The following is a 12571-nucleotide window of genomic DNA, read 5'->3' on the forward strand; positions in this document are numbered from 1 at the left end:
AGTGAGGGGAGAGCGACCCTACACCTAATGCAGCGCTGGGGGCACTGGGGGGCAGGGAGCGGGGCAGGGGTGCTCAGCAGGGGGCGCTCTCCCCTGGCAGGTGGGGCTGGCCCCAGGGCACTAGGGGGCGCTGTGGGGCAGGGCCAGCAGGGGGCGCTCTCCCCTGGCAGGCAGGGCTGGCCCCAGGGCACTAGGGGGCGCTGTGGGGCAGGGAGCAGGGGGTTCAGCAGGGGGCGCTCTCCCCTGGCAGGGGGCTGGCCCCAGGGGGCGCTGTGGGGCAGGGTCAGCAGGGGGCGCTCTCCCCTGGCAGGCGGGGCTGGCCCCAGGGCACTAGGGGGCGCTGTGGGGCAGGGGCTCAGCAGGGGGCGCTCTCCCCTGGCAGGCGGGGCTGGCCCCAGGGCACTAGGGGGCGCTGTGGGGCAGGGGCAGCAGGGGGCGCTCTCCCCTGGCAGGCAGGGCTGGCCCCAGGGCGGCGCTAGGGGGCGCTGTGGGGCAGGTTGCAGGGCGGGGGGCTCAGCCGGGGACACTCTCCTCTGGAAGGTACTAGGGGGTCTGTGCAGCACCCGGCGCAGGACTGAGGGCGGAGTCTGTGTAACGTGGTGAGAAGCTGTTTATTGGGGTGCCAACGGGCGGGTGGGGGGCAGGGCCCGGAGGGCCGGCGGGGGCCCGTTTCCACGTGGCCGCGGGTCGCCAGCGGCTCACTCCAGGGCGTCGGGTTCCAGGTCCCAGTTGGGGTTCTCCCCCCGGACCCTGGGCCCCCCGCTCTTCTTGGCCACCAGGATGTGGCTGACGCCCAGCAGGGTGGTGGCCGTGTGGGCCGCCAGGCGGAGGACCCGCTCCTTCACCAGCAGGGAGTCCAGCACCCCCTCCCGGGCGGCGTCCATGGTGGGAGCCCCCCCCTCGCCCGGCCGGACGCCGGCGGTGGCCGTCCCCAGCTGGTGCAGGGCCTCCAGGGCCGCCATGGTCTCGTTGACCGGCAGCCCGGCGTTCTCGGCCAGCGCCGCCGGCAGGGTCTTCAGCGCCTGGGCGAACTCCAGGACGCCGTAGTGCTCCGGGCCGGGGAGGTAGGTGCCGAGCGTGGCCAGCCGCACGGCCAGGGCCATCTCCGCGGCCCCTGCCCCGGGCAGCAGCCGGCGGTCGCTCACCAGGGCCTTGTAGGTGTTCAGCCCGTCCGTCACCGCCTCCTCCAGGCTGCAGAGCAGCTCGTCGGTGGGCCCCCGCAGCAGGACGGTGGCCACGGGGCAGGCGCCGCCGTCCTGGCGGAAAACCACCACGGCCGTGCCCCCGATCTCGCTCAGGTAGACGCGCCGGCAGTGCCCCATGGCGCCGGGCGGCGGGGGCACCAGGCTGGCCAGCGGGAGGGCGCCCACGGCCCGGCACAGGCGCTGCAGCTCCAGCCGGGAGCCGAGCCGCACCACCATCAGCCCCAGCTGGTCGGCGTACTGCAGGGCCAGCGGGTCCACCCGCCCGCCCACCACCACCACGCCGGCCCCCTCCTCGGCAATGGCCCGGACGCGCTGCCCCAGCAGCTCCTCCTCGGCGTCGCCGTACGCCCGCAGCTCCGCCGCCCCCTGGAACAGCGCCGTGCCCTTGGCCTCGCCGCGGGCCAGGGCGAAGGGGCAGCGGTAGACGGCGATCCGGGCCTCGTGCGCCTGGTGGGCCCGGCTCTCGGCCTCCGTGCAGAAGACCATCCCCTCCAGCAGGCAGGAGTCGGTGACGCCGCCCCCCGGCACCTTGCAGAGGCGCACGTTGTCGGGCTCGAAGGCGCCGTCCGGGCTCAGCGCGGCCACGCAGTACCGGGCCACCAGCCCGGCCAGGAAATCCTGGTAGCCGAAGAGCTTGCTGCCCACGGCGGCGCGCAGGGCCCAGGCCACCCCGTCCGGGTCCCGGAGATCCGCCGGCGCGTGGCAGGCCAGGCCCGGCAGCAGCCGCACGGCTTCCTTGCAGGCCGCGTGGTAGCCGTCCCGCACGGCGGCCACGGGCAGGCCGGCGCGCAGCAGCTGCTCGGCGTTCTCCAGCAGCGCCCCGGCCAGCAGCACCACGGCGTTGGCCCCGTCGCCCGTCTCCTCCTCCTGGGCCTGGCTGGCCGCGCCCAGCATCCGGGCCACCGGGTTCTCCAGCTCCAGCGCCCGCAGGATGGTGCCGGCGTGGGCCGTGCACAGGGTCTTGCCCAGGGGGGTGACCACCAGTTTGGTGCGGCCCTGGGGCCCGTAGGAGGTGCGCAGGCAGAGGGCCAGGGCCCGGCAGGCCGTGATGTGGCTGAAGAGCGACTCCTGCAGGCCGGAGAAGCACCTGGTCCCGGCTTTGAGCAGCTGGGGCAGGCCAGGGGGCAGCGGCACGTGGGCGGCCATGGCCTGAGGAGAGAGAGAGAGACGCCCAACGGCTACGTTACGACTGGCTGGGGCAGGGGGGCGGGGAATGGGGCAGGGGCCTGTCCCCTCTAGGGGGCGCCGGCTCCCCCCCGGCCCCAGGGCGGGGACTGGCTGGGGCAGGGGGGCGGGGAATGGGGCAGGGGTCTGGCCCCTCTAGGGGGTGCTGGCTCCCACCCGGCCCCAGGGCGGGGACTGGCTGGCTCAGGGGGGCAGGGAATGGGGCAGGGGCCTGTCCCCTCTAGGGGGCGCCGGCTCCCACCCGGCCCCAGGGCGGGGACTGGCTGGCTCAGGGGGGTGGGGAATGGGGCAGGGGCCCGTCCCCTCTGGGGGGCGCCGGCTCCCACCCGGCCCCAGGGCGGGGACTGGCTGGCTCAGGGGGGCGGGGAATGGGGCAGGGGCCCGTCCCCTCTGGGGGGCGCTGGATCTGGGGTGGTCTCCCCACCCGACTGCCCCTATCGCCAGGGTTACCCCCGGCCCGGAGCGCCCCCGCCCCCCGGCTCTGCTCACGGTGCGAGCGGGAGGGAGGGACCCGGAGGCCGGGATCCTGTCGCCGGCACCGGGCGGGGGGGCGGTAACCGACTGCTGCAAACCGTACGTAAACGGGCGATGTCACAGTGGCGCCTTCCGCGCAGGAGCTGTTCTGCCGCCCCATTGGCTGGAATGGGAGTGAGGTCAGCACTGGGGGGGCAGCGGGGGGGACAAGGGTGGGAGCAGGATCACTGGAGTTGGGAGGGGGAGGGAGCTGGGAGAATCCAGGATGGATGGATGGATGGTGTGTACGGGGACAGATGGGTGGATAGATGGATAGCTGTGTATGGGGATGGAGGGATGGCTGGATGGATGGATAGCTGTGTATGGGGAGGGATGGATGGATGGATGGATGGATGGATAGCTGTGTATGGGGATGGAGGGATGGATGGATGGATGGAAATGGATGGCCAGACAGACGGATGGATGGCTATGTATGCCGATGGAGGGATGGATGGATGGATAGTGTGTACGGGGATGGATGGATAGCTGTGTATGGGGATGGATGGAGAGCTGTGTATGGGGATGGAGGGATGGATGGATGGATAGTGTGTATGGGGATGGATGGATGGTGTGTACGGGGATGGATGGGTGGATAGATGGCGTGTATGGGGATGGACGGATGGATGGATGGATAGCTGTGTATGGGGATGGAGGGATGGATGGATGGATAGTGTGTACGGGGATGGATGGATAGCTGTGTATGGGGATGGATGGATGGATGGATGGATAGCTGTGTATGGGGATGGATGGATGGATGGATGGATAGCTGTGTATGGGGATGGAGGGATGGATGGATGGATAGTGTGTACGGGGATGGATGGATAGCTGTGTATGGGGATGGAGGGATGGATGGATGGATAGCTGTGTATGGGGATGGATGGATGGACGGATGGATAGCTGTGTATGGGGATGGAGGGATGGAGGGATGGATAGTGTGTACGGGGATGGATGGATAGCTGTGTATGGGGATGGAGGGATGGAGGGATGGATGGATAGCTGTGTATGGGGATGGAGGGATGGATGGATGGATAGTGTGTATGGGGATGGAGGGATAGTGTGTATGGGGATGGATAGATGGCGTGTATGGGGACGGACGGATGGATGGATGGATAGCTGTGTATGGGGATGGGTGGGTGGATGGCGTGTACGGGGACAGATGGGTGGGTGGATAGATGGCGTGTATGGGGACGGACGGATGGATGGATGGATAGCTGTGTATGGGGATGGGTGGGTGGATGGCGTGTACGGGGACAGATGGGTGGGTGGATAGATGGCGTGTATGGGGATGGATGGATGGATGGATAGCTGTGTATGGGGATGGATGGATGGATGGCATGTATGAGGATGGATGGATGGATGGATGGGGTATACGGGGATGGATGGGTGGATGGATGGCGTGTACGGGGATGGTGTGACGAAGTGGGAATGTTCTCAATGTTTTCTCTGAATACTGTGTGGGTGCTTCAGTTTCCCCTATGCAGTTCTTAGGTATCTAGGTGGTGGTATAAGGGTGTGTGATTGGTGCAGAGCCTTAGAGGGCCAGTGCGATTGTGTCTGCACAGAGAATGGCCAACGCCCTGTCTCCTGATGGCCTGGGCCCCTCCCCTGCAAGGTGCCAACTGAAGGTGTTGGAGAACAAAGAGATCAGGTGGCCTCCTGGCCCGGGAAAGAGACCAAGGCAGAGGAGGGGCTGGAGAGTTTCAGTTTGGAGCTGGCTGGGGAAATGGAGGGAGGGCAGAGGGTCTCTGGCCTCCGTGCCCCAAGATGGACCTGACTGAGGGGTCCTGTTGTCTGTACCTACAAGCTGTTTTAGACCATGTTCCTGTTGTCTAATAAACTTTCTGTTTTACCGGCTGGCTGAGAGTCACGTCTGGCTGCGGAGTTTGGGGGCAGGGCCCTCTGGCTTCCCCAGGACCCTGCCTGTGCGGACTCACTGCGGGAAGTGCACTGTGGGGCAGGGGATGCTGGATGCTCCGAGGTCACATCCAGGAAGGTGGAAGCCGTTGAAGCTTCTTGCCCTGGTGACGTTAAGCTGACAGAGAGGAGGGTCCCCCAGAGTCCTGCCTGGCTTCGTAGAGAGCAGTGCCAGAGCATCGCCCGGGGACTCCATGACAACTGGTGGCAGCGGTGGGATGTACTGCACCCCGTGAATGGCACTTCTTGCAGTAAGTGACTGGGGAGCAATAAAAGAGAAGGGAAAGGCCCTTTATTCCCCCATCCTCCTGGCTCTGCTATCGTGGGACTTTTCCTCGTCCACTCCCACCAATCAGGCAGCCAGGGGAGGGGCTGGGGTTTCATACCAAGGCTTGTCGGGAACAGGCCAATCATCTGGGACTGCCGTGGGCTCCCCAGGCTGACCAGAGAGCAGCAGACGTCAGTGTGCCGGGAAAGGCACCGTCGTCCGCTGCGCACCTTGGCAGCCAGGGGTGTCGCCAGCTGGGCTCTGCTCCAGGACTGAAGAAGGTGACATCTCATAGGCCAAGCAGGTGCCGGCTAGTGTTCCTGGGGGGAGCCCACCAGCCTCCAGCAAGCACCATCCCCTTAGGAGGGTTTGCATCTGTCCGGGAGGAGGGTGGGGAGGCGGCTGCCCCACTGCCACCCCAGTCCCCCAGCTGGCTTCTGGCACAAAGCGCGTCTGACTCTGTGGGGTGGGGACCAGACACAGCTAGGGAACGAGTGAGTGCTGGGGCTAGGTCCAATCGGGGAACCGGCTGGCTCCAGGTTCTCGAGAAACGGGGAACATAAAGTGTTCCCATTCCATGGGTCTGCGGCTCATAGGGTGTGCAGCAATGCATTCTGGGACCTTTGCTCCGGGTCTGCGGCTCGTAGGGTGTGCAGCAATGCATTCTGGGACCTTTGCTCCGGGTCTGCGGCTCGTAGGGTGTGGAGCAATGCATTCTGGGACCTCCGCTCAGGGCCTGCACTCATAGTGTGTGGAGCAATGAATTCTGGGACCTTTGCTCTGGGTCTGCGGCTCGTAGGGTGTGCAGCAATGCATTCTGGGACCTTTGCTCTGGGTCTGTGGCTCATAGTGTGTGTAGCAATGCATTCTGGGAGCTCCGCTCCAGGCTGGCAGCTCATAGTGCGTGTGTAGCAATGCATTCTGGGAGCTCCGCTCCAGGCCTGCGGCTCATACTGGGTGGAGCAATGCATTCTGGGAGCTCCGCTCCAGGCCTATGGTTCATAGTGTGTGGAGCAATGCATTCTGGGAGCGCTGCTCCGGGCCTGTGGCTCATACTGGGTGGAGCAATGCATTCTGGGAGCTCCGCTCCAGGCCTATGGTTCATACTGTGTGGAGCAATGCATTCTGGGAGCTCCGCTCCAGGCCTATGGTTCATACTGTGTGGAGCAATGCATTCTGGGAGCTCCGCTCAGGGCCTGCGGCTCATACTGTGTGGAGCAATGCATTCTGGGAGCTCCGCTCAGGGCCTGCGGCTCATACTGTGTGGCGCAAAGCATTCTGGGACCTTCGCTCACATTGGGATACAGCAATGTACTGGGGGAGCTCTGCTCCTGTTTGGTCGGTGCAATGCATTCTGGGACTGATGCTAAGCTCTCACAGGCACCCCCCTCCCGCTGCATGATGGGACCTGTTATCCAGACCTTGCGGGGCGGGCGGGGGGTAGGATTGAATTCCTCCTCAGGGAATTTGAGGGGGACACTCTCCTTCTTCCCACCCCTTTCCCGCCATCCTCCAATCAGCTTCCTCCCTGGGCAAGATTGACAGTTTTTCCTAGTCCCACCTATCCCTTCTGCTCCCGCCGGTTCTCCAATCAGGCGCCTCTCTCGGTAGGATTGACAGGGCGGCCTCCCATCCCAGCCGCTCCTCCTCCCCAACCGCCACTCAAGCGGCGCGCGCTCCTCCCCCCCGGCCCTCTCCTGATTGGCTCCCGCCCCGGCTCGCGCTCCTCCCCGCAGCGTCCGTTGCTCGGTTGCCCGGGGAGACGCTGCGGGTGGGCGGGGCCGGAGAGGCGAGTTGGAGCAGCGCGTGCGGGGCAGGGGTGAGGTGGGGTAGGAGTCAGGTGTGGGAGGAGGGGAGGGAAGGGGAGGGGGCAGCTGGGGGGGAGGGGGCAGGTGAGGGGAGGGGGTAGCTGTGGGGGAGGGGGCAGGGGAGGGGAGGGGCAGATGTGAAGGGGAGGGGGAAGTGTGTGGGGGAGGGGGCAGGTTGAAGGAGGGGTAGCTGTGGGGGAGGGGGCAGGTGAGGGGAGGGGCAGATGTGAAGTTGAGGGGGAAGTGTGTGGGGGAGGGGCTGGTTGAAGGAGGGGGTAGCTGTGGGGGAGGGGCCCGGGGAGGGGAGGGGCAGATGTGAAGGTGAGGGGGAAGTGGGGGGGGGAGGGGCAGGTTGGAAGGGAAGCTGTGGGGGAGGGGGCAGGGGAGGGGAGGGGCAGATGTGAAGGGGAGGGGGAAGTGTGTGGGGGAGGGGGCAGGTTGAAGGAGGGGTAGCTGTGGGGGAGGGGGCAGGGGAGGGGAGGGGCAGATGTGAAGGGGAGGGGGAAGTGTGTGGGGGAGGGGGCAGGTTGAAGGAGGGGTAGCTGTGGGGGAGGGGACAGGGGAGGGGAGGGGCAGATGTGAAGGGGAGGGGGAAGTGTGTGGGGGAGGGGGCAGGTTGAAGGAGGGGTAGCTGTGGGGGAGGGGGCAGGTGAGGGGAGGGGCAGATGTGAAGGTTAGGGGGAAGTGTGTGGGGGAGGGGCAGGTTGAAGGAGGGGTAGCTGTGGGGGAGGGGACAGGGGAGGGGAGGGGCAGATGTGAAGGGGAGGGGGAAGTGTGTGGGGGAGGGGGCAGGTTGAAGGAGGGGGCAGCTGGGGGAGGGAGCAGGGGAGGGGAGGGGCAGGTTGGAAGGTAAGCTGTGGGGGAGTGGGCAGGTGAGGGGAGGGGCAGCTGTGAAGAGGAGGGGGAAGTGTGTGGGGGAGGGGCAGGTTGAAGGAGGGGATAGCTGGGGGGGAGGGGGCAGGTGAGGGGAGGGGCAGCTGTGAAGGGGAGGGGGAAGTGTGGGGAGGAGTGAGGGGATAGCTGTGGGGGAGGGAGCAAGGGGAGGGGAGGGGCAGGTGGGAGGGGAAGCTGTGAGGGACAGCTGTGAAGGGGTGGGAGAAGTGTGTGGGGGAGTGAGGGGAGGAGGGGGAAGTGTGTGAGGGAGGGGGCAGGTTGAAGGAAGGGGCAGCTGGAGGAGGGAGCAGGTGGGAGGGGAAGCTGTAGGGGAGGGGGCAAGTGAGGGAAGGGACAGATGTGAAGGGGTGGGGAGGCATGGTGGAGGAGTGAGGGGAGGGGCAGGTTGAAGGAGGGCGTACCTGGAGGAGGGAGCAGGTGGGAGGGGAAGCTGTAGGGGAGGGGGCAAGTGAGGGAAGGGACAGATGTGAAGGGGTGGGAGAGGCCTGGTGGAGGAGTGAGGGGAGGGGCAGGTTGAAGGAGAGGGTAGCTGGGGGAGAGGGCAGGGGAAGGAAGGGGCAGGTGGGAAGTGGGAGGGGTGGGTGTGGAGGTGAGGTGAGGGGCAGGTTGCAGAAGGAGAGGTAGGTGTGAGGGAGAGGGCAAGTGAGGGGAGGCGGTAGGCTGCAGAGGGAGGGAGTAGGTGGGGGAAGGGACAGGTGGAAAGGGCAGCTGGGGGAGAGGTGGGCAGGTGAGGGGAGGGGCAGAGAAGTGGGAGGAGGCAGGTGGGAAGGGCAGCTGTGGGGGAGGGGAACCCCACTCCTCTCCTAGAATCAGGGAGAGAACCCAGGAGTCCTAAGTCCCAGCCCCACCTGCTGTAATCACTAGCCGTCACTCCCCTCCCATAGCCGGGGAGAGAACCCAGGAGTCCTGGCTCTCAGCTCCCCCTGCTCTAACCCACCAGCCCCCACTCCCCTCCCAGAACCGGGGAGAGAACCCAGGAGTCCTGGCTCCCAGCTCCCCCTGCTCTAACCCACCAGCCCCCACTCCCCTCCCAGAACTGGGGAGAGAACTCAGGAGTCCTGGCTCCCAGCCTCCCCCGCTCTAACCCACCAGCCCCCACTCCCCTCCTAGAACTGGGGAGAGAACCCAGGAGTCCTGGCTCCCAGCCCCCAACCCCCGCTCTAACCCCCTAGATCCCACTCCCCTCCCAGAGCTGGGAATAGGACCTCGACTGTCCCACCTGCTCTGTGAGCCTGTTTTTCCTTCCGGTTGTGCGGTCGGTTTCCTAAATACCGGTTTGGTTTTTCCACAGAGCCGGTGGTGAACAATGAGTGCTCGCCGCCGCGGCACGCCCGGGGACAAAAAGCAGCGCAAAAGTGCTGCGCGGGGACCCTCCTCGGTATCGGAAAGTGAAGTGGGTCTGCCGGCACCGCCCCCGGAGGAGACTGGTATTTCCCCAAACCCTTCGCTAGCGCTGCCTGCTGCGCACGTGATCCAACCCTCTGGGCGCCCCGCGGCTTCCTGGGGGTCACAAGTGCTCAGCACCTCGGCAAATCCGGCCACTAGCTCTGCACACCCTATTTTGGACCAAACCCGGGTGCAAAGGCCATGTCAGTAACTAGCCATCTGGCCTCTTGGGCCTCGTTACACTACTCTCTTAGGGCCTGGTTTGCAAGTGGTGAGAGCTGCAGGCCCTTCAACTTCCCCGCCGTTGTTTTGACTGTTGCAGCTCCGCCATTGTACACAGGACTGACAAGGTCCTCATGGAGTCCAGTCCCAGGTCACCCGGTCACAGCCCGTTTAAACGTATCAAGCTCCAGCTTCAAACTAGTTGTCTGCCCCCACTCTTCCTATTGCGGGGCTGGTCCAGAACCTCTCTCTAAACCTCCCGGCACCGTGAGACCCTCTAAGCCCAGGCACCTAGACCCCACTAGGAGACAGATCTTTCCAATCCGCCCCGCTCCAGATGAGGAAACCACGGGAGGAAGGTCGGGTTCGAGTTAGAAACCTCATTTCCGGCCTAGATTTCTTTCTTTCTCCCTTTTATTCTTGTGCCAACGTTGTCCTGGACACGGTTTGGGCATTTTAGTCACCATAAAATTCATCTCACCCAGTGGCTTTCAAGCTGTGGTCCACGGATCCCTGGGGGTCCGCAGACTATATCTAAGGGGTCTGCGAAAGGTGGTTGTTCCCATAGAACAGTGGTTTCCAACCTGTGGTCCGGGGGGGGTCTGCAGACTGTCTCTCATTTCCAAAGGGGGGCCGCACCTCCATACCAAAATGTTCAGGGGCCCGCAAATGAAAAAAGGTGGCAAACGGCTGATCTGACCTGCTCTCAGCAAGTCTATTCTGATGCCAGTAGCACCTGCAGGGCTGCATCGCACAAACACCCGGTGAGGGATAGTCTCTGTCGCAGCGCTCACAGTCTCGCTAGACAAAGGGTGAGAATGAAACACAGGCACGGGAGCTCGCCCGCGGCGATGCAGCGCATCTCGGGCAGAGCCGGGAATAGACGCCGGGACTCGCGGGTCCTAGTGCCGGGGGGTAACGACAGGTCCACAGGGGATGCTGGCTAAACCCCAGGCAGCAATGTGGGTCCTGTCTCCACTGCTGGAGCTGTGAGGGTGGGACGTTACACCGGACAGGAAAATGTCCGGCGTAGGCCTCACCTTGTTAAATCAAACCCCGTGTTACCTTCATGGCCTCCTGGTATAGGGAGTGAAGTGCAGCCCCACCCTTCACCCTATTCCAGATACAGGCGAGCTGAAGGTGAAAGGCCCTCTATCCCATTCCTTGCCCCCCTAATCCAGCTGGTCCCCCCACGTGAGAGGCAATACTGGAACTGATGAGCTCTGTCTCTCAGTGTCGGACCCCCGATCTGTGCTGTCTTTTCAATCATTCCCTTCTTCAGACTTATCATTTAAAAACTCCTAGCGGGAGATGTTTATCTTAACCAGGTCTGTGAGCCCCCCCCCCACCCCCCGCTCCCCCTCAAATTGTTTCCCTTCAGTGTGTTACCACAGTAACCCACCCGGATTTCCAGCAGCAGCTCTTCAGAGCTCACGCTAGCTCTTACGTTCCAGTGATCATCGCTGCCTAATGTAACGTGCACGAAGCCGGCTCCGCTCCGAGCTTCTGCCCCAATCCAGTCTGCCGCGACAGACAGTGAAATGACATCCCCTGTCAGGCAGCTGAACGCCGGCTGAATTGGGAAGCGCTTCCACGGGCGGGCTCCCTGGGAGATGAAGCCGCGGGAGGGTTTTAGTCAGCCGGTGCAGAGGGTTTGATTAGGGACAAGGGAGCGTGAAACAGAAGACAAGAGGAAAGGGAGCAAAGATTAGGTCTGTAACACCAGCACCCAGGCATGGCCTGACCGCCTGCTGGTCCCCCTTGACATACCCTGAGTCATCAGACCTCCCCTGTGGGCAGCTGTCTCCCTGGCCGTTTTTGTAGCCCTGTCTGTCCCCGGTCGCTCCCACCAACGGAAGTTGGTCCGGTATTGCCTCACCCACCTTGTCTAGCTCGCCGTTCACGGTAACAAATCCCTTTAGAGGTGGCCTCTCGGTTTTTGGGGTTCTTATATTGGAACACCCTGGGCCTGATTTTCCGAGCCGCAGAGCACCCCCAGCACCCGCGGGTGCCGTTAGGAGCTGGGGATTCTCAGCCCCTCTGAAGATCGGGGTCCGATTTCTAAAATGGGGGCGTGAGTATTAGAGGGGCCTGGATTTGAACAGGTGATGGCTAGTGGTAGCCAGGAGGTCCTGCGCTGGGCACGGTGGTGGCTCAGAGCCGCACAGCAGAGGCAGATCTGGAACTCGAGGATGGCGGCACGTGGTGGCATATCCAAGCGAGCTTTAGTTGAGCTGGCCTGCGAAGAGTAGCAGTGTAGTTGCAGCAGGATGGGCCAGCTGGCGGCGGACAATCCCGCCCTGGCTCATAGTTCCTCCTGCTCCAGACGCCGCAGGAGGAAGTCTCTCTGTCTCAGTCGCTCCTCCTGTGTCACTTCTCTCTAGCTTGGAACCGTGTCTCCTGCTTTCCACATCTAGTTTGTGGTCACCGATTCTGTATTTGGTGAGAACCAGCCTCAGCTGTTACGGTAGTGAAGTATCTGCTAGTGTGTTAGTCTAACTCATTGTTTTGGCTCTCTCCAGGGGTGTTCTCAGGTTTCCTCTAGTCTTGGCTTTTTTTCTGCGCTGGGTGGGGTAGTTATGCCCCTGGAAGTTGTTAATTAGCACTGGGAGTGATGATGTCTCGGTGTGGCTCTTGCTTCCCCTTTGGATTTAATTTCACCCGTGAAATGCAGTCACTTAAGTAGAGCGCAGCAGAGAAGAGTGGGAGGAAAGGACGTTTTAGCTGAGGATACCAGAGCAAATCCTGACAAAAAGCACCCCAGAGGCTCTTTCATGGGAAGAAACCAGACCTTGCCTGGGCTCAGAGATGTGGAAGGAGCAAACAACATTCCTAGGATTTGAGCCTCTAGAGATTTCAGACCTGCTATGTAGATGATTACAGGGAGGTTTGCTACAGGGACACCTGGTGTGGGGGTCTCCTAGACGAGACCTGAAATGCCCGAGTTTTGGGGTGCTCTATGCTGAACCTGGGCAAGATACATTTCCATCTCTCCCTTCCCTGATTCTGTGACTAGGGCTCATGCTAAAGGTAATAATTGGAGATATACCAATCTCCTAGAACTGGAAGGGACCTTGAAAGGTCATCAAGTCCAGCCCCCTGCCTTCACTAGTAGGACCAATTTTTGCCCCAGATCCCTAAGTGGCCTCCTCAAGGATTGAACTCACAACCCTGGG

The 12571-nt window shown here is 63.3% G+C and overlaps 2 protein-coding genes across 4 annotated transcripts in view; one reads left to right on the forward strand and one right to left on the reverse strand.

Moving 5' to 3' along the window:
* Window positions 1-602: 602 nt before the first annotated feature.
* LOC123361549 (T-complex protein 1 subunit theta-like) lies at window positions 603-2962 on the reverse strand. Its single transcript, XM_045001520.1, has 2 exons — window positions 2880-2962; window positions 603-2354 (listed from the first exon to the last, which is right to left on the reverse strand). The coding sequence occupies exon 2, from the start codon at window positions 2349-2351 to the stop codon at window positions 699-701; it is 1653 nt and encodes a 550-aa protein (XP_044857455.1). The 5' UTR covers window positions 2352-2354; window positions 2880-2962; the 3' UTR covers window positions 603-698.
* A 3878-nt stretch (window positions 2963-6840) lies between these two features.
* The window catches only part of DNAH2 (dynein axonemal heavy chain 2), a 105150-nt gene continuing 99419 nt past the window's right edge, over window positions 6841-12571 (forward strand). For all 3 annotated transcript variants that reach the window (XR_006576173.1, XM_045001463.1, XM_045001464.1), the window contains exons 1-2: window positions 6841-6904; window positions 9079-9214. Coding sequence is in view for 2 of the 3 variants with exons in the window: in XM_045001463.1 (XP_044857398.1) it covers window positions 9094-9214 (121 nt within the window). In the remaining variant the exon portion in view is untranslated. The remainder of the gene's footprint in view (window positions 6905-9078; window positions 9215-12571) is intronic.

The sequence above is a fragment of the Mauremys mutica genome, unplaced genomic scaffold, assembly GCF_020497125.1.
Source record: "Mauremys mutica isolate MM-2020 ecotype Southern unplaced genomic scaffold, ASM2049712v1 Super-Scaffold_277, whole genome shotgun sequence".
Taxonomy (NCBI): domain Eukaryota; kingdom Metazoa; phylum Chordata; order Testudines; family Geoemydidae; genus Mauremys; species Mauremys mutica.